This window comes from Mauremys mutica, chromosome 7 (genome assembly GCF_020497125.1).
Source record: "Mauremys mutica isolate MM-2020 ecotype Southern chromosome 7, ASM2049712v1, whole genome shotgun sequence".
Taxonomy (NCBI): domain Eukaryota; kingdom Metazoa; phylum Chordata; order Testudines; family Geoemydidae; genus Mauremys; species Mauremys mutica.
This window is the reverse complement of record NC_059078.1, coordinates 20,004,847-20,028,900: the sequence shown is the minus strand read 5'-3', so window position 1 is coordinate 20,028,900 and position 24,054 is coordinate 20,004,847. Positions and strand designations below refer to the sequence as shown.

Below are 24,054 nucleotides of genomic sequence, written 5' to 3'. Positions count from 1 at the left end.
ACCACTTAAAAATGCCTCTTCCAACCAACAGTCTCGTCTAGTCCCTGTAATAAATCACTAAGAAAGCTTTTCATTTTGTTTTTGGAACTTTCCACCAACTCACGACAGGCAACTCTGATGAATAGTTATTCTGAAAGGTACCCAAAGCAGGGCTCTCTGTTAGGAGGGAGAGGGCTGACATGTTTGGCTAGGTTAAGGGTTGGTCAGTGCTGCTACTGCTTTCAGCTTCTTTGTTCTGCTCCTAGACAGCCTGACCTGCGCTTAAGAAACTAGACACAGGGACTCGAGCCATGGACCCATGTGAAACCTGTCTGTTTTCTCTCACTAAATCCTGACAGGGAGTTATTATCTGGGATTAAACCTTCCGTTTAATGAACCGAACCCCTGCTGATCTTGACATTTAGTACAACATGACGCCTGCATTTACTATGTGACCTTGCTTATTTTTATGACTAGCGTTGGAGGGTAAGGTACAACCACACTACATAGGAGTTACACATGCCTATCAAGTGAGATGATAAGAGCCAGATCCATAACTAATGTAAATCATTGACTTCAGTGAGCACACACCTGTGTCCAACATTGTCCCATGACTTTTTGGTGTTTTTTGTATCCCCACTTGCCCGTCACCTCTATCATTTAGATAGTAAGTTCCTCAGGGCAGGGACCTGAAGTTCATGAGCCCGATTCTCCTTTCATTTACACTGGTTTAAATCAGGACTAACTCTGCAGTTCTCAGCTGAAGTCAGTGGAGTTATATCAGTGTAAAGCCAGCATAAGTGGGAGGAGAATCAGTCCCTGTTTATGTTCTGCTCAGTGCATTGCACAAGTGTGGGTGCTATAAAATAATTAATAACAACTCCCACTAATGTAGTGCTTAATGAGCCAGCCTGACCTTGAGGGATATTGGATTTTCAGACAAATTATTTTAAAACTTAGTTTAAGAAAATTGTCCTGTCCATTCCATAATACAGTGGTTCCCAGACTTGTTCCGCCGCTCGTGCAGAAAAATCCCCTGGCGGGCCGGGCTGGTTTGTTTACCTGCCACGTCCACAGGTTCAGCCAATCGCGGCTCCCAGAGGCCGTGGTTCTTTGCTCCAGTCCAATGGGAGCTGCTGGAAGCGGCGTGGGCCGAGGGACGTACTATTAGTCCCATCTTTTGTTTTTACAAATGAGGCAGTTTTGGTACAGTGAAGTTAAATTAGTTTGCCAAGCTCTTAGAGGAAGACAGAAGCACTAGAACACAGGCCCTCTTTAGAAATTCTCTACCTTCCAGCTGTAGTGTGTTACTGCAATAATTGAATGCGATCCTTGTGGTTATATGCTTTGTTTCATCCGATTTATGAAATTGTAGCTTATGCTGCTTGATCTTTAGTGCATGATGCAGCTTGCCTGTATGACTGAATCTCAACCCTTATTTGAATATTTACTTCTGTATGACTTGCTCCTTAGCACAGAAGAATGACACACTGTGATAGACAATGGACCAGATTTTCTGGTGCTCAGCTTGCACAACTGGGGCCAGATTCTGAGTCCCACTTAGGCACCTAAATAAGGGACAGATGGATATTCAAAAGAAAAAATATGGCCAGTTATTTTGGTGCTTAAATGGGGTCTGAGCTCCTTTGAAAATCTGGCCTACTAGGTGTATTCCTCTTCCTGCAGCCTATGTTGTTCCAAACCTCTCACTTTAATGCCTACCTGTGTCCTCCTCCCACCTCTCTCTTCATGCCTTCTTTCATGATACCCCATACACTTGGAATAATCTACCTCTCCTTGTTGCCAAGCACCTCTCTCATTATTCAGATGTCACTGTAAACACACACTTCCTCCATGAGGCTTTTCAGTGCTAACCCACCAAGTGAAGAACATATGTTAAATATAAATTAATTGATAAGGCCAACATCAGTTAACGTTTGCTCTTGTGTATGTTCTCTTATCCACTAACTGACAATAAGCAAATTCAGTCATGTGGGTAGCAAAGTTTTACCACAGGGGTAGGCAACCTATGGCACATGTGCCGAAGTCGGCACGCGAGCTGATTTTCACTGGCACTCACACTGCCCGGGTCCTGGCCACCGGTCCAAGGGGCTCTGCATTTTAATTTAATTTTAAATGAAGCTTCTCAGACATTTTTAAAACCTTATTTACTTTACATACAACAATCATTTAGTTATATATTATAGATTTATAGAAAGAGGCCTTCTAAAAAAGTTAAAATGTATGACTGGCACGTGAAACCTTAAATTAGAGTAAATAAATGAAGACCTGGCACACCACTTCTGAAAGGTTGCCAACCCCTGTTTTACCATAAGGAAATAAAGAGCACTCTGGAATATGTAGATATCTGAATGAGAAGCCAATAATTCAGCTCTGGAAACCACAAAGTGAAAGTGTAGACTGCGGGTACAATACAGATTTCTAATAAAATAACTTAGTGTCAGTTCTTATTATTTACCTCATTAGTTTGTCATCCCCACTCCAACGTTCCATGCTACAACTATAGGAACAAGTCCAAAATGCATCTAAATTGACAGGCTGTTTTCAGTGGGAGTTATGCAATGTGTTAGTACCTCTAGGTACAAAACCAGTGGGATTTCTACTTGTACAGCAGATGGTCCAGGCATCATTGCTGGAATGCACATGCTGACCCTAGGGCAGAGCCTGAATGGACTTCAAAAGAGAGAATGAGCATGTTTCAAAGTGTTATTGTTTAAATGTTCCACTAAATGGAGACTCCAGAACAAAATATCCAGCTGAGGTCATTCTGAAAAATGTCAACAGATGTAATGAGAAAACAGCATGTCATGGGAGGAAAATATTTCATAGGAGTATTTCTAGTGTTTTTGGTTTGTAAAAACACTTTTTTTCATATGCGTCAGCAGGTTTTCACAATGTCATTGTCATGGAGTAGTTGAACCTTCATTTGCTTTTGTTGGAAAGAGCAAGAAGGGTGTGAGTGTGGTATAAAAGTCTAGGAAAGGTACAATTTGTCCACTGAACAGGTACACTGCAGCTACCGTTACCAAACCTTCTTCCATCACAGATGCACTTTGGGCTCAATCCTCAAGTTGTGACTCAATTTTCGCTGACTCCTTTAGTCAAACAAAATTCCCACTGACTTCAGTAGGTGTTTTGCCTAAGTAAGGACTCAATGAAAAGCGAAGAGCTTGATCCTGTGGTTGGTAACAGTGAATCCTATTCTATTCTGTATAGGTTTTATGACTCTCGGTTATAATGAGATCCTTCACCGTTGAGTTCTGCCATTGATTTCAATGGGAAAACGATCGGGCACTTACTCACATGAGTAGACCTGGTATCAGTGGGACTAATCACATGAATAAAGATTTCTCATGTGAGTAAGCATTTGCAAGATCACTTTTTAAACAAGGAACTTATGATTTGGCCCTTCAGTCCTTATGTTTGATGGTTCAACTCTTGGACAATGAAGGCATCAACGGTCTCAATAATCATCTGACTGGAGAAGAATTTCTTCTGCTGGAAGCTACTAACAGCAACTTGAACTTTAATAGCACCTTAATCTGCTGAATCACCTCTTGGTCAAGAGCCTTTGCAATGACATTGACATTGAAAGTGAATTTACATTGCAGCTAGTTATTTGTCAAAAATAAAACACCAGTGAAAGTAATAAGCCTCATATTAAGTCATAAAGGGAAGGTTCATCAATTTGTCACGTCAACATGCAATGAGTTCTGGTGCACCATGGTCACAAGACCACAAGCCAAGGTAACACATCAAAGAACTGGAGAGGCAATGACATCTGTGGTAAGGCGATAACTTGGGCCCTGTTTATAAAGTCATCATACGTCATCATAAGCAAGTTGTAACTGGCATAAAAGTTGATTGGTGACCAATGCAACTGTGTCAAAAGTGGCATGGCATTCAGAATCCTGGTTGCTGAAGTTTATACAACTAATTGTCTGTTAATTATTTCCCTGAAAGCAAAGAACTTAAGCATGAATTAAGGCAATGTGTTTTCAGAAAAGTAGTTAAGCCTATGCTTAACTTCAGCATATGCTTAACTTTAAGCATGTACAAAAGTGTTCTGCTGAATAAGGACCTGAGAGCTAGGCAAATAATTCCTAGCAAATCATTCATTTAAAGAGTTTTGTCTCTTTTTCTGTTTGTGAAATGCCCACAAAGAGCTGACACTCAGCCTGCAGGTTGTAGATAGTCAATTTGTTGCGGGTATTCAATATTCAAAATTCAAGCTGTGTTGCTTAGTCATCGGTCACATGCTCTCTTTCAGTTCCCTAATTGGAGGACTGTTAGTGTTAAAACCAGTTTTCCAGTGTGCATGGTTGCACTGAGAATTCAAAATTCACTCCCTACCAGAAGCGGCGCCAGGGTTTTTGCCGCCCTAGACGGCAGCGCTCCTCCTCTGAGCATTCAGCAGCGGGGGGTCCTTCCACTCCGCGTCTTCAGGGCACTTCGGTGACGGGTCCCGGAGCGAGTGAAGGACCCGCAGCCGAATTTCTGCCGAAGACCCGGAGTGGAAGGACCCCCCGCCACCGAATTTCCATGGAGGGCGGCAAAATGCCGCCCCACAAATCCTGCCGCCCTAGGCGACCACCTAGGGTCGCCTAGTGGAAGCACCAGCCCTGCTCCCTACAAATATTTTACAAATTTTAAAAAAAAGCACTCCTAAATCTAACTTTGTTAGACTGTTCATGGAACATTAAAAAAGCATAAACACAGGCAAAGTAAATTGGTTTAAAAATCCTAATGTACTTTGCCAAACAGGGAAACAGGTTCAAGTGAACTCAGAGAAAAGATATTGCATTCATGACCCTGTTCACACTATTTCCTTGAGTATCAATAGAGCTATAAACATTTTCTGTCAACAGCTAACAAAGAAACCTGTTCTAAAAATGATGCATTGTGAGAACTTTTACATCTAAATGGGATTTTAAAAACAATATGGTTTCATAGGTGGCTGTTAGTTAGAGCTGGTCGCATAATACAAAGAGGGATGTGAAAATAAGCAGAGAGAGTTTTCTCCTCCTATAATCATAGCGTCATTATATTAATTGTTCACGGGTATTTGGGTGACTGCCAGTTTATTTGTGAAATGTTTAACAAATCTCCAAAGTTTCGTGAATTTTACCATAAATGATAATTGGCCCAAAAACTCATACTGGAAAATGTGCTATTTGTTATTCTGCTCTTAAAGTAAAGTACGTGTTTGAGTCCTTTTGCTGAACAGTGAAGGTTTTGAGACCATGTCCTGAATCAAGGCCTACAAAATTTCATCTCTCCAGTCAAGGAGGAATATGACCTATTTAGAGGTTCATTAAATTCTCTCATTCATTTACCTTAAACAAACACCCCAAACCATGAAGACCACAAATTATGCATGTAGTTTGTCTATGTAATCATATGTTCCCTTAAGTAAGAACAATAACAAACCTTCTTTTGTTCCTTCTTCCTTCCCAGCCTGATTATAGGGTTTTGAATTTTCATTTGTGTGTGGGGTGTGTGTGTGCATGTGCGCAATTGTGTATACAGAACTTTGAGGTAAAGCTGAATTCAAAAAATGAGTTCTGCATTCAGTTTTCAACAGAGTGTGGGGGAGGTTGCTTTGGTACTACACCTCTACCTCGATATAACACTGTCCTTGGGAGCCAAAAAATCTTACCGTGTTATAGGTGAAACCGCATTATATCGAACTTGCTTTGATCCACCGGAGTGCGCAGCCCTGCCCCCCCGGAGCACTGCTTTACCGCGTTATAGCCGAATTCGTGTTATATCGGGTCGTGTTATATCAAGGTAGAGGTGTATTGTCTGTTGCAGTAGTCATAGAGTACTTGGAGTGTTTCTCTAATGCTTCTTCTCTTTGTTCCCAGTTGGCTAGAGTTTTCTGTAACTTTTGGAATGTGGCAAGATGCAAAAGTTCTCAGGGACAGAGCAGAGAGATAATTTCTCCTTAACATGCAACAGGAAGAGTCCTTATTTCTGCGTGGAGGAGGAAGTGGACTGACCAGTTCATAGGAGAGGTGGTTCTTGCATTTCTTATGTCCACCAAGAATCCAGTCCAGAATATGACTGGCTCTGTGTGTATGTGTATCTGGAGCTTGCCCATGAGACACTTAAGGTGGGGATCTCAGATAGGTTGTTTTGGGCTATCTCAGTAGAGGTGCTGTTCATGTAGTTATTGAAGTCTACCAAGATGATGAGTCTCATGAATTTAATCACTATGTTAGACAGTGTTTCTATCATCCCCTCTGGAATGCCTTTGATGTCTGGTGGCTTATAGATTAGCAGGAAATTAGTTTTGTCTGGACTCGCATATTAAGGGGACTCACTCAAAATTTTTTCACTGGAGTCAACTTGTCCTTCAGTCTCGTCCAGAAGGGGAAAGAATGGCTACTTAGGTCTGTCTTCTCTGGGTCTGGATCTGTGTGGAAGAGACTATCTTGGGTGGGCATGGTGAGCTAACAGGTTTGTGGTGTCGCTCAGCCATATTTATGCAATGCACACTAGGTTGGGAGGCTAGTGGTCAGTAAGATTGTGGATGGTGAAGAGCTAATTGACCACAGATCAGCATTCTAGTATTTGTTTTTGGCCATGAACAGCAAAATGAAAGGATCAGTGATATATTAAAAAAAAACCTTCATAGGTGAGCCCATGCTGACATCAATTGTCCTTACTGCCAGTGGGTGGGTACACCTATGTATTGGAAGACTCCGTGAACACTTGCTGTCTCTTTGTAGCCAACAGAAAGAAAGCCAATTAGAACTCCATGTGAAGAAGTTATCCATGTGCAGTCTTGCAATGCCTTTTTTTAGATCTGGAGTCTGGAAGAGAATTAATGAAAAAAAGGCTTATGCATGTCCCATGTTTGGGAGCTAGATAAATTGCTTACTTACAGGAATGAGATGCAGTCTTGAAAGTTTTAATTGGCATCCAGACAGACAGCTGACAGCAGCTCATCATAGAACTAGTTGCAGCTCATTAGGACAGTTGGCTCTCATCAGATTAGCTGGGCTCAGAGATGGTGTGAGACAGGAAAATATGTGACAAGAACTGGCATCTCAAATCCTCCTCTTACAGATACTAGCTGAAAACCAAGGAATGTTGCGGTCAACATTATCATTACAATAGAATATTTCCTAATTTAAGAACAGGCTAGCCAAGTACCATATGTGAATGGGAGGAGATTGTTTCAGCATATGGTTGAGCACCCACGGTATGTATAAAAGTTATGGAATCAGTTCTGGATTAGTTGCTGGGAACTACATGCTTTGAAGGGTTCCCATGCATTTGTTCACTGTCTGCTAGAGCTATGATATGAGTGAAGTGCATCCAGAACACTTGGAAGAAACAAGCAAAGATGGAGAAGTCTTCCTTAACCTCATTTTGCTGTCTTCAAGTGAGTTCTGAAATGAATGAGATTGGGACTGCGTAAAGAAGGGAGGTTTTAGACCTGCTCAGAGACAACTGCACCTGGAATATTGAGGTCAGCTCTGGACATCTCAGGACTAGAAAGATGCCAACAAATTGGAGGGGATTCAAAGATGAACAACAACAATGACAAAGACTGATTGAAAGGCAAGAGGGACTAGTTTATGAGGATAGCTTAAACAAGCTATACATGAATACCTTGGCAAAGTGACAACTAAATGTACCAAGAGAAACAGTACCTGCCTATGAGTATTAGAAGAGTGTACTAAAGGAGGCAAATAAATTGTTTAGTGTGGTGCCTTTCCATACTTTTTATATAAGTTCAAATCCTTGTGTTTTAAGCATATGTATTTCCCATAAGTTTGTGCCTATCTCATTATTTTTGCAACCCAAGTGATAGCAACAATACTTTGTACTTCTCCTCCAGTGATCCCCAAATGTTTTACAAACATTTATTAAGCATCACATTAGGCATCTGAGGTAAGGAAAGAATATATAAGAATCATTTCATCCATCTTAAATGCAACTACTCCTAGGGTAAAACCAAACAGGGGTCAGAGTCTCAGACCTGTTCTGCTCCCTTTGCACTACCTTGCTGACACAAAGGAAGTGGTCATCACCCTTAACTCCACTACTGGGGAGACTTCCACTATGGATGCAGCCAAGAATCTGCTTCCACATGTGCACAGCAACTCTATGCAACATCTTAGGAGTAGAAAGGAAAACTATATTATCAAATTAAAATGACAATGAAGAATTAAGCGGGCAGAATGCAAGTTACCTGAATGGAATTTGGTCAGGTCACTAGCTCTGTTACCCTTACTCTTATGAATAGCATTGCAGGACCAATCAAGGAGTACACATGAACAGCATTCTGGTTTGATGTGTCTTCTGAGAACAGCACAGTCCCTGTAATACCAAGCTAGTTCAGTATTGATTCAAGGCAAGCATGCCCCCTACAGAAGTACCAAAATCTCTTCTTCCTGTAAAACTTCTCCCAACACACACTGCTCAGCTTGTTAAATCTGATGTGGAACCACAACACAAAGGGTTATAGATGGGATGCTATAAAGGAGATTTACCTTCCTCCTTATTAAACAACTAGTCAAAGCTAAAGATGTTTCTGCTCTGTATGGCTGCATCAAAACTACATTTTAAAACATCTCTCAATTTTTGAGACAACTTCCAATCTGTTAATAATCGGGCTTAGAAAGTGGGTGGTCCATTAAAGTTCATCCTTGTAAATATCTAAATTAATGAGTCTAAACCATCCTGGGCTTGTAAAGATAAGATGCACTTTTGCATCAATCAATCCAAACAGTTTCTTAACAAAACTGCTTCTGTGGACATTGAAAAATGCTTGTAGTAAAAAGTTTGTGGAATTACTTTAAACCCTCTTAAATTTGTTCACATTTAGTTTAGCTTTCACTAGCTCTTCCTGACAACTTCTGTGAATGACAAAGGGATTAAGAGATCTGCTGTATTAGAAACTACCCTGGTATGGAGACATTCTATGATTCTCTTTCAGCTAACTTGTGCCTAAGGCAACTGGATACCCAAGGTTGTGGATATCTGCTGCAAGAGAGGTCTTGCACCAGTTTATCTTGCACTCCCTGCAGTGGTTAGGTTAAATATATACCTGTGCAAGAATTATTATTAATAATTATCAGGCAAAATCCTGACATCCTTACTTAGTGTTTACTCAGTTCTTCGACAGGCAAAAACTCCCTTTGAAGTTAATGAGATTTCCATCTGTGTAAAACCTGAACAAGGAATTCAGGGTTTGGGCCACTTAATAATAACCCTCTCGACCCCATCATTTCTAGAGAATTTGATTTTCTACTTTGTAGTAAAGATGTATTTACTGGGGAGGGAGGGTTCCAGACTTGCTTAACCCTGAGTTTCTTTTCCAATATTCTTTCTCTTATATTCTACCAACAAAGGCAGAATGTCATAATTACTGTTGACACCACAGATCTGCAGGAGTTCATTCACTATTTTGGCTACTTCTCTGTTACAATAATAAGGTGATTTCATCTTAATCCCTTCCAACACCCAGAACAATCCATATTTGGAGCTGAATATGCAGAGCCATCATAACAATACCGAGCATAGGGAAGTGAGAATCTCTCTCCATGCAGTTCTAATGCAGCTTCACCTGGAATATTGCATTCAGTTATGAGTACTACTTTACTAGAAAGATTGACAGACTGAAGAACAGCAAAAAAAGGACAAGGGCATTTGCGGGACTGAAACACAAGGAAAGATTAAAATAGCTAAATACGGCATTTGGGCTAATAGACAATAGGAAGGCTATGAAAGGCTATGAAAATAGTTTATCACTGCCTGATGGCTGTAAAGTTGCAGAGGACTTTTCCATAAAGGCATGACAAAGGCCTCATCTATACTATAGCTATAACTGACCCAGTTAGAATGTTTGGTGTCTGATCGAGCTACAACGTGGCTTAACAAAGTAATGTAGATGGGACCCAGTCATGCCTGTTACCAGGTCAAAATCTCGGACAGTCCAATGATTTAATGCAGTTATGGGCCCACTGTTAGATTCCAGCTACACAACAAATGTTAACCGTGTTGTAGCCAGGTCGGGACCAATTGTCATAACTATGTCGGCTGACTTGGTCATAGTTGTATCAAGGAATAAGAATACTTAGACAACATTAAGAAAAGGAAAAATTAGATTGAATACCAGGAAAAAACTTTCCAACAGTGAAATCTTTCAGGCTTTTAAAAAGTCTACTAAAAGCAGGACAAGAGCTGCATTAATTTTGAGTCAGGAAGGCATTTAAAATGTTAAATATTAGGATTATGCTAGAAGCAACAATCCTGCCAAGTCAGGGAGCCATGTGACTAGAGAGATACTAGAGCAAGGGTGGGCAAACTACAGCCCACGGGCCAGATCCGGCCTGCAAGCCATTTTAAGCTAGCCTGCAAGCTGCACCACGCGGCCCGGCCCCACTCTGGCACTCCGGCCAGGGAGCTGGGTCGATGGCTGGACCAGTGGCTCAACCCCGCTCCGACCAGGGTGCGAGTTTGGGGGCCAGACCACATGGCTCAGCCCTGCTCTGGTGCTCCGGCCAGGGCGCAGGTCGGGGCTGCACCACGTGGCTCCCGGAAGCCGCGGCATGGCCCTGCTCCAGCTCCTATAGGCTCCAATGGGAGCTGCAGGGGCAGTGCCTGCAGATGGGGCAGTGTGCAGAGCTGCCTGGCCGTGCCACCGTGTAGGAGCCAGAGAAGGGACATGCCACTGCTTCTGGGAGCCGCTTGAGGTAAGCGCCGCTCGGAGCCTGCATCCCCTGAGCCTCTCCCCATGCCCCAACCCTCTGCCCCAGCCCTGATCCCCTTCCCGCCCTCCAAAACCCTCGATCCCAGCCTGGAGCACCCTCCTGCATCCCAAACTCCTCATCCCCAGCTCCACCCCAAACCCTGCACCACCAGCTAGAACCTGCCCCCCCTTCCCGCACCCCTGCCCCAGCCCTGATCCCCCTCCACCCTCCGAACCCCTTGGTCCCAGCCCAGAGCACCCTCCTACACCCCAAACTCCTCATCCCCAGCCCCACCCCAGAGCCTGCACCCCCAACCAGAGCCCTCACCCCCTTCCGCATCCCAACCCCAATTTTGTGAGCATTCATGGCCCGCCATACAATTTTTAGTTCCCAATGTGGCCCTCGAGCAAAAAAGTTTGCCCACCCCTGCGTCAGAGGACTATAAGAGAGTTTTGGGGGTCTTTTCTTCCTTATGCCTATGACTTCTTCCCTCCCACATTTGAGTGCATTATCCTGTCCTATCATGTGAGTCATTTGATAACCCAGAGGGAATGGCTCAATTGCTTCCACAGCAAGAATATTTTTTTTGTGATGCCAATGCCATGACCTTTATTCATGGAAAACAAAGTACCAATGGCAAAAGCAGGATGGAGCTCCATCAAAAAATTAATGTAAACAACTACAAAGCCATGACCGTTCGAGTCAAAAGCCAATTCACACCAGGTAGGAATCTGAGCAGTGGATGTTGCTAACATAGCAAATATGCTATCTTACATTTTGTTAGGCTAACAGCATACCTCCAAATGCATGATCTAATAAAAATTGCCAAACTGAATTTCAAGTTAGGGGGGAAAAAAAGAAATAGAAAAAGAAAGGAAAAGAAAAATCAATAACAGCTTATAAAAAGGGCTTTGTAGAAACATTCCCACTACAGGTACATTCTCATGTTTAAAAAGAGGCCAGAGATTATTTTTGGTTTACATGAAAATAGAAAAACAGTTGCTCTATGAGAAAAGCTTCCACTTTGTTGTGGAAACAAACTCTCTCACTACGCCTTGACAGCTCATCCTGGGGCAAGTTTGGAAAAAAATCACGCTTTTGCTCTTTGCAAAATTCTGTAATGTTAGTAGCAAACCGCTCTGATGCTGGTGCAAATGGCAGAAATCTGTGCACTGTGCACTACTGGGTAGGGTGACCAGACAGCAAGTGTGAAAAATTGAGACGGGAGTGGGGGGGTAATAGGAGCCTATATAAGAAAAAGGACCAAAAATCGGGACTGTCCCTATAAAATCAGGACATCTGGTCACCCTACTACTGGGGGAACACAGGTAGTTTTGCATCCCTTAAGTGATGTGAAATTCATTAAATAAAGACTGAGGATGAACTCTTGGTCCCACTTACATCAGTGGGAGTGTTGCCATGGACTTCAATGGGGCCTGGATCTTGCTCCAAATTTAAACCTGAGATGCTGTGCAGGGGGGAGGGTCCCAGAGCCCATGCAGTAGCCCAAGCTGAATGTCTACCCCGAGCCCAAGTCATCTGACCTTCACCCGCTGCGGCTGTGCCACGGGTTTTGTATCATAGTGTAGACATACCCTAACAGCTACTGGATGAAGAACCTCCAAGGGATCACCATTATTACCATCCTATTCTATTTAGGGCTACTTAGTAATTTATACTATGCTCATCACCATAGTACCTGAGGGCCTGCTGCACCAGATTATGCATGGTCAGTGGTTTGTGGAGTGTAGCGAGTCCTGCAAAGCCCGTCTGCATACTTCCCCCAACAGAGCCACTGCAGGACTTCAGTGGTGTAGAGAGGGATTTACATGGGCCATTTACCAAGGTGAATATTACCCTTAATCCTGCAGTTCTTTCACATGCAAAACTCCCCCCCCCCCGCTTTAACTGCTGTTCATTGTGTGAAATAATGACACCAGAATTAGGCCCATCAAGATTACATTATTTTGTATAGCAAATGTCTACAGAAACTCTTGGCCTTTTCAGTCTTGTCTCTTGTCTATTAATAGTACACTTAGACCTAGGTTGGAAAATGCGATTCATATGATAAAAGAGGAATTTAAGAATATATCAAATACTGGGAAGGAACTGACATTCCGAGTATTGTTATGAACACAGAAGTGGCGCTAGAGTTATGTTCCATTTGATTTGATTTGATTTAGTTAAAAAAAACCCTGAAACAAAAACAATACACGTATTGCTGATCTTGCAGCGCCACTGAAGTAAAATGGGACTTTTATGTCAACACCACAGGATTCAGCTGAGGGTTATTGTGCGGTAGTTACCTAAAACTAGTGGAAAATTCCTTAAAATCGATATTAAAAAAAGCTAGCATGAAGTGAGTTGATTTAGTAAATACTTTAACAACTAGAGTTTTCTGGGAAAGCCATGTAATTGTTTTTACCTAGGCCACATAAAATAAATGATACAAGTGACGATCTGATCGTTAGCGTATAGCAAGCATTCAGGAATGTACTGAGGGAACAACTCTTTTTTTGGCAGGGGAATGGTCAAAGGGAACAAATATTTTCTGTCTTCAATTGCTTTGATACTGTGAAAAATGAGCAATACCACAACGCTGAGCCCGTAGAACACAGTTGCGAAAGACGACAGCAAGCCCCTCGTCATTTCGATGATTAACAACAATAGCACACGTGGTTATTTCAATGTAAGGAAAAAGGATTTTGTTTCTTTCTCTTTTTGTATAACAGTGGGTCTATTCTCCCTCGAATATGCACGCATATTTATCATTAATCTTTAATCACGAAAGGGAAACAATCAGCTTTTAAAATTACATTCTTTTCTGAATTTTCTAAACGATCTGCACTAGGACTTATTTTGAGGAAGCGCTACTACAGCTCGTGTTAGCCAGTTCAGATTCAATGATCACAGATGTCTCTTATGGCCTTGGAATCTAGAAATATACAAAATTCAGTAGAAAAAAGTCTACTGAAGAGAAGCCCCTAATGGCCAGGCAGTTTCAAATCCAACTGACTGCTATACTTTCCAACAGTAGAAACTGTACTGTATTTATTTTGTACATTGTGCGTGCCTGAGTGCTAGATGTTTGCAATTATCTCTGGGAGGCTCAAACCACAAAGCCTTGGTCTGGTCTCCTGAGTTCTAGTCTTGTGTCCTATCTGCTTGTCCACACGCCCTCTTCATTTATGGTTATTGGGTTTGTAACCTTCTTTGAAATCCCACAAAACTAAGGAGTGTTCAGGTGTGAGATTTTACTTTGGAGACTACATAGATAGATCCCAGAGGTCTGTAAACATCCCTAAAACCTGAGTCTCAACCAAACTGAATGCAGCCAGAATTTCAGTGGCAATCATCAACCTGGGAGTAAGTTAGGGTTGTGGGTGTAGGTGCGTGTTGAGGGTGTAGGGGAAGGGTAGAGCTTGATTGTGTTGCAATTACTGTTGCCCTGGTTCCAGTACAGCCTGATACTTGGTAACACAGAAGGGAACTCTTTGTAGGAAAAAAAAAAAGGCTCCCCAGCAAAACCTCCACAGCCTGCGTGCATGAGCGAGTGTGGGAAGGTGGCGATGACCCACAGCAACTGAGAACTGCAGACAGAGAGCGAGTTGTTATATATTTCACACACGACATCGAACCACCGAAAAGCGATGCAGGGAAAAAAGGCGAAACAAACCTCGAGCGGCTAAGGCACAGCAGATTTGGATTAAATCTCAGGAAAAACTCCCTAACTGTCAGAACAGTAGGACAATGGAACAGACGGCCTAGGAGGGGGGTGGGGGAAGCTCCTTCACTGGAGGGTTTCAAAAGGAGGCTGGAGCCATCTGCCTTGGATGGTTTAGACACAACAAATCCTGCCTATCTTGGCAGGGGGTTAGACTAGCTGACCCTTGTGGTCCCTTCCCACCCTGTGGGTCTAGGATTCTAGGAGCCCCCCAGCGCCTGGATGGAGACAGGGCCTGGGACCTAGGATAAAGGGGGGGTTGGATTAGAGCTGCAGCGTGACTCCACTTGTCACTGCAACTAAACGCCTCCAACGCGGAGCGGGGCACTTGGCGCCGCTGTTTGCGCCGCGCCGCGCTCAGTTACACCCCTGTCAATCCGGAGTGACTCCAGCGGGGGCGGGATGATGCGCGGAAGGTGGGGGGGGGGCGCAGCCTGCTGGGGGAGACAAAAAGGGGAGGGGGCCAGGCTGCCCCAGCCGCGGGGAAAGCTTCCACTTTCCCTTTCGCCGAGCTCAGCTGCTGGCCTCGTGGCCGCCCTCGGCCTCCCTGCAGCAGCAGCAGCTGTTCCCCACCCCCCCCGGTCCCTGCCCCCGGCCCCGCCGGCCGCTGCCCCTCCCCGGAGCCGAGCAGGCTGCCTGCCAGCCCCGGCTCCCGGGCTGTGTGTGTCTGAAGCGTGGCCCCTCCTCCCCCCCACCCCTTCCTCCGGCCCCCCCGCCCCTCCACCGACGGAGAGGCTGAGCCGGTGTTTTTCCACTCAGCAGGATGGGGGATGCTCGACGCTCCCTCCTGAGGCACCAGCGCGGAGAGGTCAGGAAGAAAAGCGCTTATAAATCCGCCCTGCCGCCCGCGCCGCCCGGCTAGTCCCTGGCCCCAGGACGCAGCGCAGCGCACGGCCGCCCCGAGCCCCGAGCCCCGGCCCGCTACCTGAGCCCGCCGCAGGTAAGAGCCCCGCTCCGCTCCGCCAGCCGCGGGGGGAGCCTCGCGCCCTGCGCGCCCGCAGCCGGGCGGGGAAGGAACAAAGAAGGAGCTGTCGGGCGGCGGCGAGGTTTTTGCCTTTGCCGGAGGGAGGGAGGGAGGAAGCTCTGCCAGGCAGGGGACGAGGGAGGACTCGCTGCTGCTTCTCTCTTGTGCCTACGCGAAGATGGCAAAGAAAGGACCCTCCGGAGGAACGAGAGAGGGGCGTGGGGGAGGGGGCATCGCCTTGCTTGATCAAGGCTGCAAATGTCTCAGCTATGCTCAGGGTCTGTTTCCCTCCTGCCCCCCACCCCCCAGCCCCGTATTTTTGCTGGGTTTTGCCGTATCCTGTGCTAGATAGATTACAACGTGCTGTTGCGCTGCCTCGCGCAGGCCAGTAGCGCCGCTTCTTTCTTTTCAAGTGCCTTAAAAAAACAACACATCTACCTATATTTAATTGCTATCTAGGCTACCGTGTGGTTTCTCGAGCAGCTATTTCCATCTTGCCCTCCGTACATGCTCCACCACCTTGTGTTAACTTTTTTTCAGATAACAGTTTGCAGTGTGAAATTAACCACTTGCTTGGCAGTTCTCCAACTGTTAAAAGTACATTTCTTCTTTTCCCCCTGCTTTTCCCCCCCCCCCCCCCCGTGAAAAATGCAACATATTTTTGAAGGCTGTATGCAAACCTCCAGTCAGGTCCAATTGAAAGACCAATACAGCCAGTGCTGCTGCAGCTGCTGCTGCTACTAATGAATCTGACTGGGGTCTGACATTCTTTTCTTCAGAGGCAGTTAAAGTTTCCATAAGTGTCATAACTTAGTGGGTCAAGATTCTGATTTCATTTATATTGGTGTCAAAAAAGTAAATCTGTATTCACATCAGTGTGAATTGGTTCAGAATTTGGCCCAGTGAGTTTAAGGTGATGAATCTTCAGTGGTGTATGATAATGTAACAAAAGACAGACTTTGGAGACAGCTCTAAGTTTCCATATATGAAGATAAGGGGTGTATGTGTGGGAGTTAATTTGCATTCACACAGAAGATAAAACATGCATAAAAAGATGGAGAATTCAGAATATATTAACCTATTGATGCTTCCTCATTTGTGAGAGGTGAAAAAATATATTTTTCTTTGAGAATTACCTTTTTCCTTCAAAGTGACAAAATTCTTACACTTATATAAGTTCTGAAATCTTGTTTCTTCTCTTTATTATTAGTTTTTAAATGACAAATGAAAACAGAGTGGGAAAAGAGAAGTTCAGAACCAAGTTTGAAGAAACACGACCACACACATATGAAAGATTTTTATATTTCAGGACAGTTCATGCCAAGGTGTAGAGAGGCTTTTTTTTGGTTAGTTCCCATTTTTTAACCGTATTGGGAAAGGCATTAATAAAATGCGCCAAGAAGAGCTGGTTGTGTTTATAGTGCTATTTTGGTAACCACTGTATCTTTTTGCTTATACGTCAAAATGTTTCAAGTGTTGGACCAACAAAAAGTGGAGCCGTATTGTTCAGGCGACATGGAGTTAGTTGTAATTTGGTACTTGGATGACAGTTGCTACCAGTTTAGATTCTATGGCTTTAGTACTGTAAGGAAATCAACCCAATAAAACTTGGTGTTGTGGAATGTTGAGAAGAGAGACTTTGGGCAAAACTTTTATGATTTTGGCATATGGATTTGTTACTTCTAGATTTGAATTCAAGCAGAATTGACCAACTCTTTTTGGCCCTGTTTATCTCCAAAGAAGTACTATGGAAAGATTTTCCCCGGGGGATGTTGGTGGAAGATCATTTCCTTTTACAGAAGTGCACAGTATGGTCATGGTGAGAGAGAGAGATTTTAGTTTTTACAAGGGATAGCTACCGTACTAATAATGCCATTTGCCTCCAATATCAGGGCACAAGTTGAGGGTGAATTATATGTGTCTGGAGGGAGGATACCTTTAGTAAACAAGGGTGAGTAAATGTTAGCTAGGACCTGTGAAACATTCAGAGATAGCTCCTCTCTCACTTCAGTCTTTATCTACCTTTTTGTTCACACCCCCCATCCTCCTCTCCTCTTGTCTCTCCATTTCACCTTTTCCATCTTCACTACTCTCTTCATCTCTCCCATTCTCTTCCACCTTCTCTCCCTTATGGTTCATATTCTCTTTAGGCTGCAGCCAGTAGGGGGTGACATAGTTTCTCAGTCTCTTTGCAGGCAGATGGAGCTATGACACTCCAGCCATTAGAGGGCAGGATATGGAGGACAGGCAAACTTAATGTGCTATATGAGTGATACTCAGACCGAAGCTCCTGAGTTGAAAGTGGCTCTTTAATGTGTTTCCTGTGGCTCTGATTTAATTATTAACCAAACTAAGTTATTAACCAGTCAGGATGTTTTTACTGTGTTATTAACTGGTTGTAGTTGATAAAATAATAATACTTGGCCAGTCATTTTGCTCTGAGAATTATATACTCACAGCAAAATGACTGGCCTATAAATTCATATTTAAACAGTAGGACAGGGGAAATATTTAGTGTATATATATATTTCCCCATCATACTGTTTAAATATGAATATATAGCACTATACTAAATTAAACAATGAATTCACATTACTGTGGCTCTTTTGAGTAATGTTGATCGCTAATTTGGGTACTGAACCACTGAGGTCTGAGTATCTCTGTACTATAATATAGATGGGGAGAGAATGGAAAGGCAAGGGAATTCCTTTTTAATTTTTAAATTTCTGTTGTTTTCCATTTACCAACCTGCATTTTCCAGTGTCAGACAACTGGCTTCAAAATCCTCTAGCTACCTGCTGCTTAGCTGCGTGCAGTGCTATGGCACTATATAAAGAGCAGTAAACCCCAGCCAGCATAAAGCAATCTGGAGGCATTAAGGAGATGGACAGATGAGTGGAAGTGCTTGTCTAAAGATGCCCTTCTTTGGTTTTAGGGATATCATGCCAGATTCTGGTGTAAACCTGGAATAATTCTGCAGATGTTAATGTACAGTAATGTAATGGAGGACAGAATTTGGCCTTTCAATTTAGTTGGCAGCCATTAGTTTATGCATTTTTATTTTTTTTGATGGGTTTGAGATTATTTTTTTAAATGGCACAATGTATGAGCTGAGGTAAGAGTGGGTCTCCAGGATGTTTGAAATCATGTATGAACAAGAGGTGAGCACTTCTGTGGAAAAATACAAAGAAACCTTAGACTACTTTACTATTTGTGCATGATGTTTGAGAAGTCCTGCCTGCCAGAATTTGATTGCTTCAGTAGGGTTCTTCATAGTGACTTGTTTTACAGCTAAAACGGGGGAGAATTTCAAGGATTAATTCCCTAATTTGTAATCTGAATACCAAGCAGCCCAGTGATTTGCACTTAAAGCCTCCTTTCCACTTGGGGATGCATTGCCAAAGAGGCTTTTAACTGAGCAAGTCCTATGGATTAGAGCGCGGTTAGAAAACCCCATATAGTGCTTTGAAGCGATACTCCCTCATAGCCTAATTGTTTTGTGCTGTGTGTGCTTTCCGTAGCAAGGAGGTGTTCCATTCTGTGTCTTTCTAACTTTGGCTGTTCCCACTTGGCTCTGCATTGAAAGTGTAATCTGCATTTTGCACCCAAATGCACCAGCAGAGCCAACTGAGAGTATAGATTGTGTGGCAGAGAAGTGTAAACCCTAAAGGAAAACTAAACCATCATTGCACAGAGAACTGAATTTAGGGTAAACCAAAGTCTTTTCACTTTACTGAAGCATTCTGAATGTTCAATTTAGTACAATGGGTAAACTGTTTAAACCCCAAACAATCACATTTTATTTCATTAAGCTTTCCCTCCTCAGAGCATAACAATATAATCGTTCAGTCTTCCAAATCTTTATTTTCCTATAGATTATTTGCTCTACAGTGTCATTACATGTACCATAGTGGAAGCACTTTGGGGAGAAAAGCTTAATTGTTTTCTTATTCTATTGGATCTGACAATATCTTGTTTAAAGAAATGAGTGCTGTAAAGGAAATCACTATCTGATGAAATTTACTGATAGGAAATTGTGCTTACAGAATGTAGGTTAGGGTCAGTTCCATTGCTAAAGCTCTTTCTGTCCATTGCAAATAATAATGCTGTCAACCCTAGTATTGCTTTGGAAAGCCCTTTGTTTCCAATATTAAAAAAACCCTACAGTATTCTGCAGTAATAGTGGGTTCAGAACACTGAATCTTTTGACTGAGGTCTGTCGTATATTTTTAAAAAATGAGGCAGACAACATAGTCACCATCATTTAATTTTTAACTCTAGATATATAAAAATAATTAGTCCCTGAGCCTTCTCCTGTGTCTGTGATTTCCCCAAGAGCACTAAAACACCCTTTGTCTGTTTCTACTAACAGGGTGGAGTTGGTGAAATGAAGAATTGGTAGCACAGTATAGCGCCAGATACTGCATATAGTCAGTGCAAGCTCCTCATCACACCCCTCTGCCAATGTTCCCCAGTTCTCATCTCCAGCACCCCCTGTTATTCCATTGCTGTCGCTTCCTTCCCAGTCTGCCAGCACACCTCAATCCTGACCTGACACACCTGAACCAATACCAAACGGGGGCTCTGTACAGCTGTGCCATGCTCTGTAGTGTTTTTAGAATGTAGACAAATGACTCCATAAAGATGTTTTTGCTTTCTTAAGAACACTTTAGTTCAATTTGAAACATGCAACAACTACAGATGAATGTGCAAGTTGGAGGAGTTACAGCTTTTTAAAAGTAATACCTTATCTGATCCATCACCCTAATCAATTGTCGATGCTTTAAAATTGCAGTTTTCAATAGATTACAATGGGAGATTAGTGATGAAAAAAGTCAAATGCACTAACCTGCATTTATGCTACAGGATGGCTTTTAAAAAGTAATCCTGTAGTCCCATCATTTAAGCACTCAATACAGCAAATTCCCACTTAACTCCATTGGCACTTAGTATAGTCCATTTATAGGAATGATCCCCAATGGTTTGGAAGGAAAGTCAGAGTATGAAGTTTCATTTCTATGTTCATTTAATCCCCCCCCCCCCCCCCCAAATGTATGTTGGGATAGGTTAAGCTAGAGCCTCTGCTGGTGTAAATCACTGTAGCGCCGCTGATTGAGTTGAGTGATACCTGCTGAGGATCTGACGCAAAGCATTTTTATCTGTTCAGAGAATGTAAATGCTAAGCTCTGGCCATTACTGCATTGCTAGACTTATACTGTGGTTGACATTGGTGTAAAATATTCCAGTAGAAGTTTGGAAGTAGAGGTGCAGTAAAGTTATCCATTACAGAGATCAGAACGAAATGTATCTTAGTATCCTGATGGACTTTCCCCCTCTTTTTTATTTTATTTATTTTATTTTATGTGTCTGTTTATTTATTTGCTTTCTGTTTTTTTTCTTTTTCTTTTTTCTCCCCACCTCCCCTCCAAACAGGAAGAGAAAATCCATTCAGGAGAGACTCTTCTTCATGTAAGTGTTATTTATGCTCATTTATGAAATTACAAAAGGCTTATAAAAATGATTAGAATGTTCCAATACGGAACGCTTACCATCTGCTCATAGAAACCACTGAATAAAGAGCATGTAAAAATAAACTGCAGTTACACAATAACAATACTCAATACCCGCTGTCTCAAATCTATATATGCAGTTCTATTGTGTATATCATGGTAGTACCTAGGCACCATTACAAAGTATTTTACAGTATTGGTGAGCACACCCCTCCTGTGAAGTAGGGATGTAGTAACGTCTCACTTTATATATGAGTGGCAACGGATTCATAGAGGTTGAGGGTCTCTACCAAAGCCCATTGAACTTGATGGAAAAAGCTTCCATTGACTTCAGTGGGCTTTGGATCAAGCCCTAAGTGACTTGACCAAGGTCAAAGAGGGAGTCAGTGTCAGAGCTCAGCTTAGAACTCAGGAGTCCTAGCTCCCAGTCCTATGCTAAAAATAAGCTTCTCTCTCTTGGATTCTTCTACAAAATCCAAGTTGTGTCAGTAGAGTTGTTTTTGTTTATTTATGTGTGTGGCCTCTTGTAGCATACAGATATTTCATGCCTTTTTTACAACCCATGGGCCCTCTAAGATGAGAGTAAATAACACCAGCCATCGATGAATATTGTTGCAAATGTTTTGTGAATACCTTTGCCTCCAGAATAAATGCTCAGTCTACGTCAGGCTGATGAATCTTGTACAGGACTCTCCATAGAGTATGTAAAGCTACACATCATGGAGCTCACCAGTTTTACACGTTGCCTAGCAACTTGCTTTGCTTGCAGATCTCTGATTTTAAAACTTTAAGTAGTCAAGTAAGTTCTGCTCCAGAATCTCTTTCTAGTAAGTAAAGTCAAGAAAATGTTTCAAGAAGCAGCATAGATAGATTAAGACCATTATTGCCTTAGTGCAAAATGAGCCTTAATGAGGAAAATGACTGCATTAATTGCAATGCAGGACCCACTTTGTACAACTTTGAAGCACGCCCTATGTCAAGTGGCGTGGCAAGCCATGAGCATTCACATCAAGCTGACTTCTCATAAATCAACTTTTTTTTTCAGAAAATAACATACGTCTCTGAATTATGGCATTAGATTAGACTCAGATAGCAACTCCTGGTTAATATGTAGCAAAACGCTGTGTGGTGACAAATGGGTTTTTTTTTGTGTTATTGGGCTGGAATGTTAGTTCCGCTTTCAGATAAAAGAGCTTGCGCAATGCACCCTTGTAGACCATTATTTCCCTGGCTAGTACGGTAGTTATGTAGTCAACTGTGTTCAGCTGTTTCTCTCTTACACTACCCTTTATTGTGCATTTCTATAAGAGGAGGGCTTAAGTGTAGGCAGAGATTGCAGCCTCTTTGAACCTAGCAAGACACAACTGTGTGGTCCCATTGCTAGTCAAAAATCTATTGAAAACTTGCTCTATTCCAGCTATATTTCTGGCAGAAATGTTATAAGAATTTTATTTTGTATCTTTGAATCATGAACATTCTTTTGGCTGGTTTTATGGACATCACTAGGGCAATCAATTGAGGATAAGCTTTTTCAAAGGAGAAGAGCATGGGTATATTAAATGAAAAAAACACACCAGCAATTAAAACGAATTGTCCTTTACACTGGGATGCTAAAACTGAGACTGAGGGTATCTTTGAGAAGCTACGGTACCATTTTTAAAAAGACAATAGGATTGGAAAAATTCCAGGAGTCATATTACTCAACATGGGACCCCTAATATAGAAAAGTCAAGTCTCTTGAAAAGAGTTCAAAGGACACATTTCCCCCAGTTTTTTAAAGAGGAATCATCAGGGTAACAAAAAACATCTTTAAAGGAAGAGGCTTCAAATAGGAAAAGAAACCTAAAGACATGATGATATGGTGTCCCGACGTTGTACACCAGAATCTGGAGCCCATTGGAATGCAGATTCAAAGGTCTCCCTCTAGTAACTTTAATATCATAAAGCTGAATATCTGGATAATCTAGAGTTTTGTAACTGGAATATATTCCATAAAATGGATCAGTGATACAAAATGTATGGCCTAGAGGCCACATGCAGTACAACCTTCTACCACCTGATGTGGCATTTCAGCAGCCAAAGGCAAGCTTTGAGCACCAGAGCCTCTCTCTCCTGGTTCTGTGCATGAAATATCATGACTCAGATTTGATGTCTTTAACCTGTCTCTATATGTGCCTTAGTGCCTTGGCTCCCTTTGGCTTCTTCAACAGTATGAATTTCCAAAAGAGAGTTTACTCCAGGGATGTGAATAATCAGAATATTGTCAAGTGTCGGAATTATGAAACTTCCAGGATAGAAACCTCTCTGTGCAGTGTGAATTTTCAGAAGGGTCTAAACTTCTACGGATATGAATTCTAGATTGGGATTAACCCCATCGACTGTGAATGACCAAAATGAGGCCTCTTCGGTAATGTTAAACTTTCAGAAGCTAATAATCCCCCCAGAATGTGAACTCTCAAGAGGAAATTAAGCCCAGGGATTTCAAACTTCAGATGGTGGATCCCACTGATATAGCTGAATTCTCAGAGGTGCCTCGGACACATGAAATATTTGCAGGGGCCACCTCCTGCCATGTGACATTTTGAAAAGGACTCCTTGTGACAGTAACCAGGCATTTGTATTATAATGATAATAAAGGGACCGTCTTGTGATTGTCACTTTGCGACAAATACTACCACAATTCATTACTTTCCATCAGTGCCTCACCCTATGGAGGAATCACCACTGCCCATCCACAGTGAGGAGGGGACAGAAGTCCCAACTGGTGAGTGCAGTTGGGATGGGATATTTGTAAAGGGTGGGGGCAATGATGCTACATGGATTTATATGCCTCGTGTGTGTGTGTACCCATTTGTCATTAAAAATTCTAGGACTTGTTACCAGTGCCCCCTTTTTTATATTTTGTAAGTGTTGTGTATTTTAGCGTTCCTGAAAGGTGATATATTGGCAGTACTGGTTCTCAGCTGATCCACAGACAAGGTACAACACGAGCAGCAACCATGTTAAGATTCCACTTCACATTGTCGTACGAATGCCTCTGAACTCAGAGCTAGAAGGTTCACCTTTTTCTGTTAAAAAAAGGAAAAGGTAGTTCAGATTTCATGCCCTTTCAGCCTTTGGCCTCAGTGCTGAAACTGCCCATAAGTC

The 24,054-nt window shown here is 42.6% G+C and overlaps 1 protein-coding gene across 3 annotated transcripts in view; it reads left to right on the top strand.

The window, feature by feature from the left end:
- The window catches only part of SLC6A6 (solute carrier family 6 member 6), a 237,013-nt gene that overhangs the window by 146,938 nt on the left and 66,021 nt on the right, over window positions 1–24,054 (top strand). The window contains exons 3-5 of one of the 3 annotated variants that reach the window (XM_045025967.1): window positions 13,233–13,398; window positions 15,196–15,373; window positions 20,831–20,866. Coding sequence is in view for 1 of the 3 variants with exons in the window: in XM_045025966.1 (XP_044881901.1) it covers window positions 23,533–23,671 (139 nt within the window). In the remaining 2 variants the exon portion in view is untranslated. Of the gene's footprint in view, window positions 1–13,232; window positions 13,399–15,188; window positions 15,374–20,830; window positions 20,867–21,246; window positions 23,672–24,054 lie in introns of those variants that run through there. The other 2 variants (XM_045025968.1, XM_045025966.1) reach the window with 2 other exon arrangements.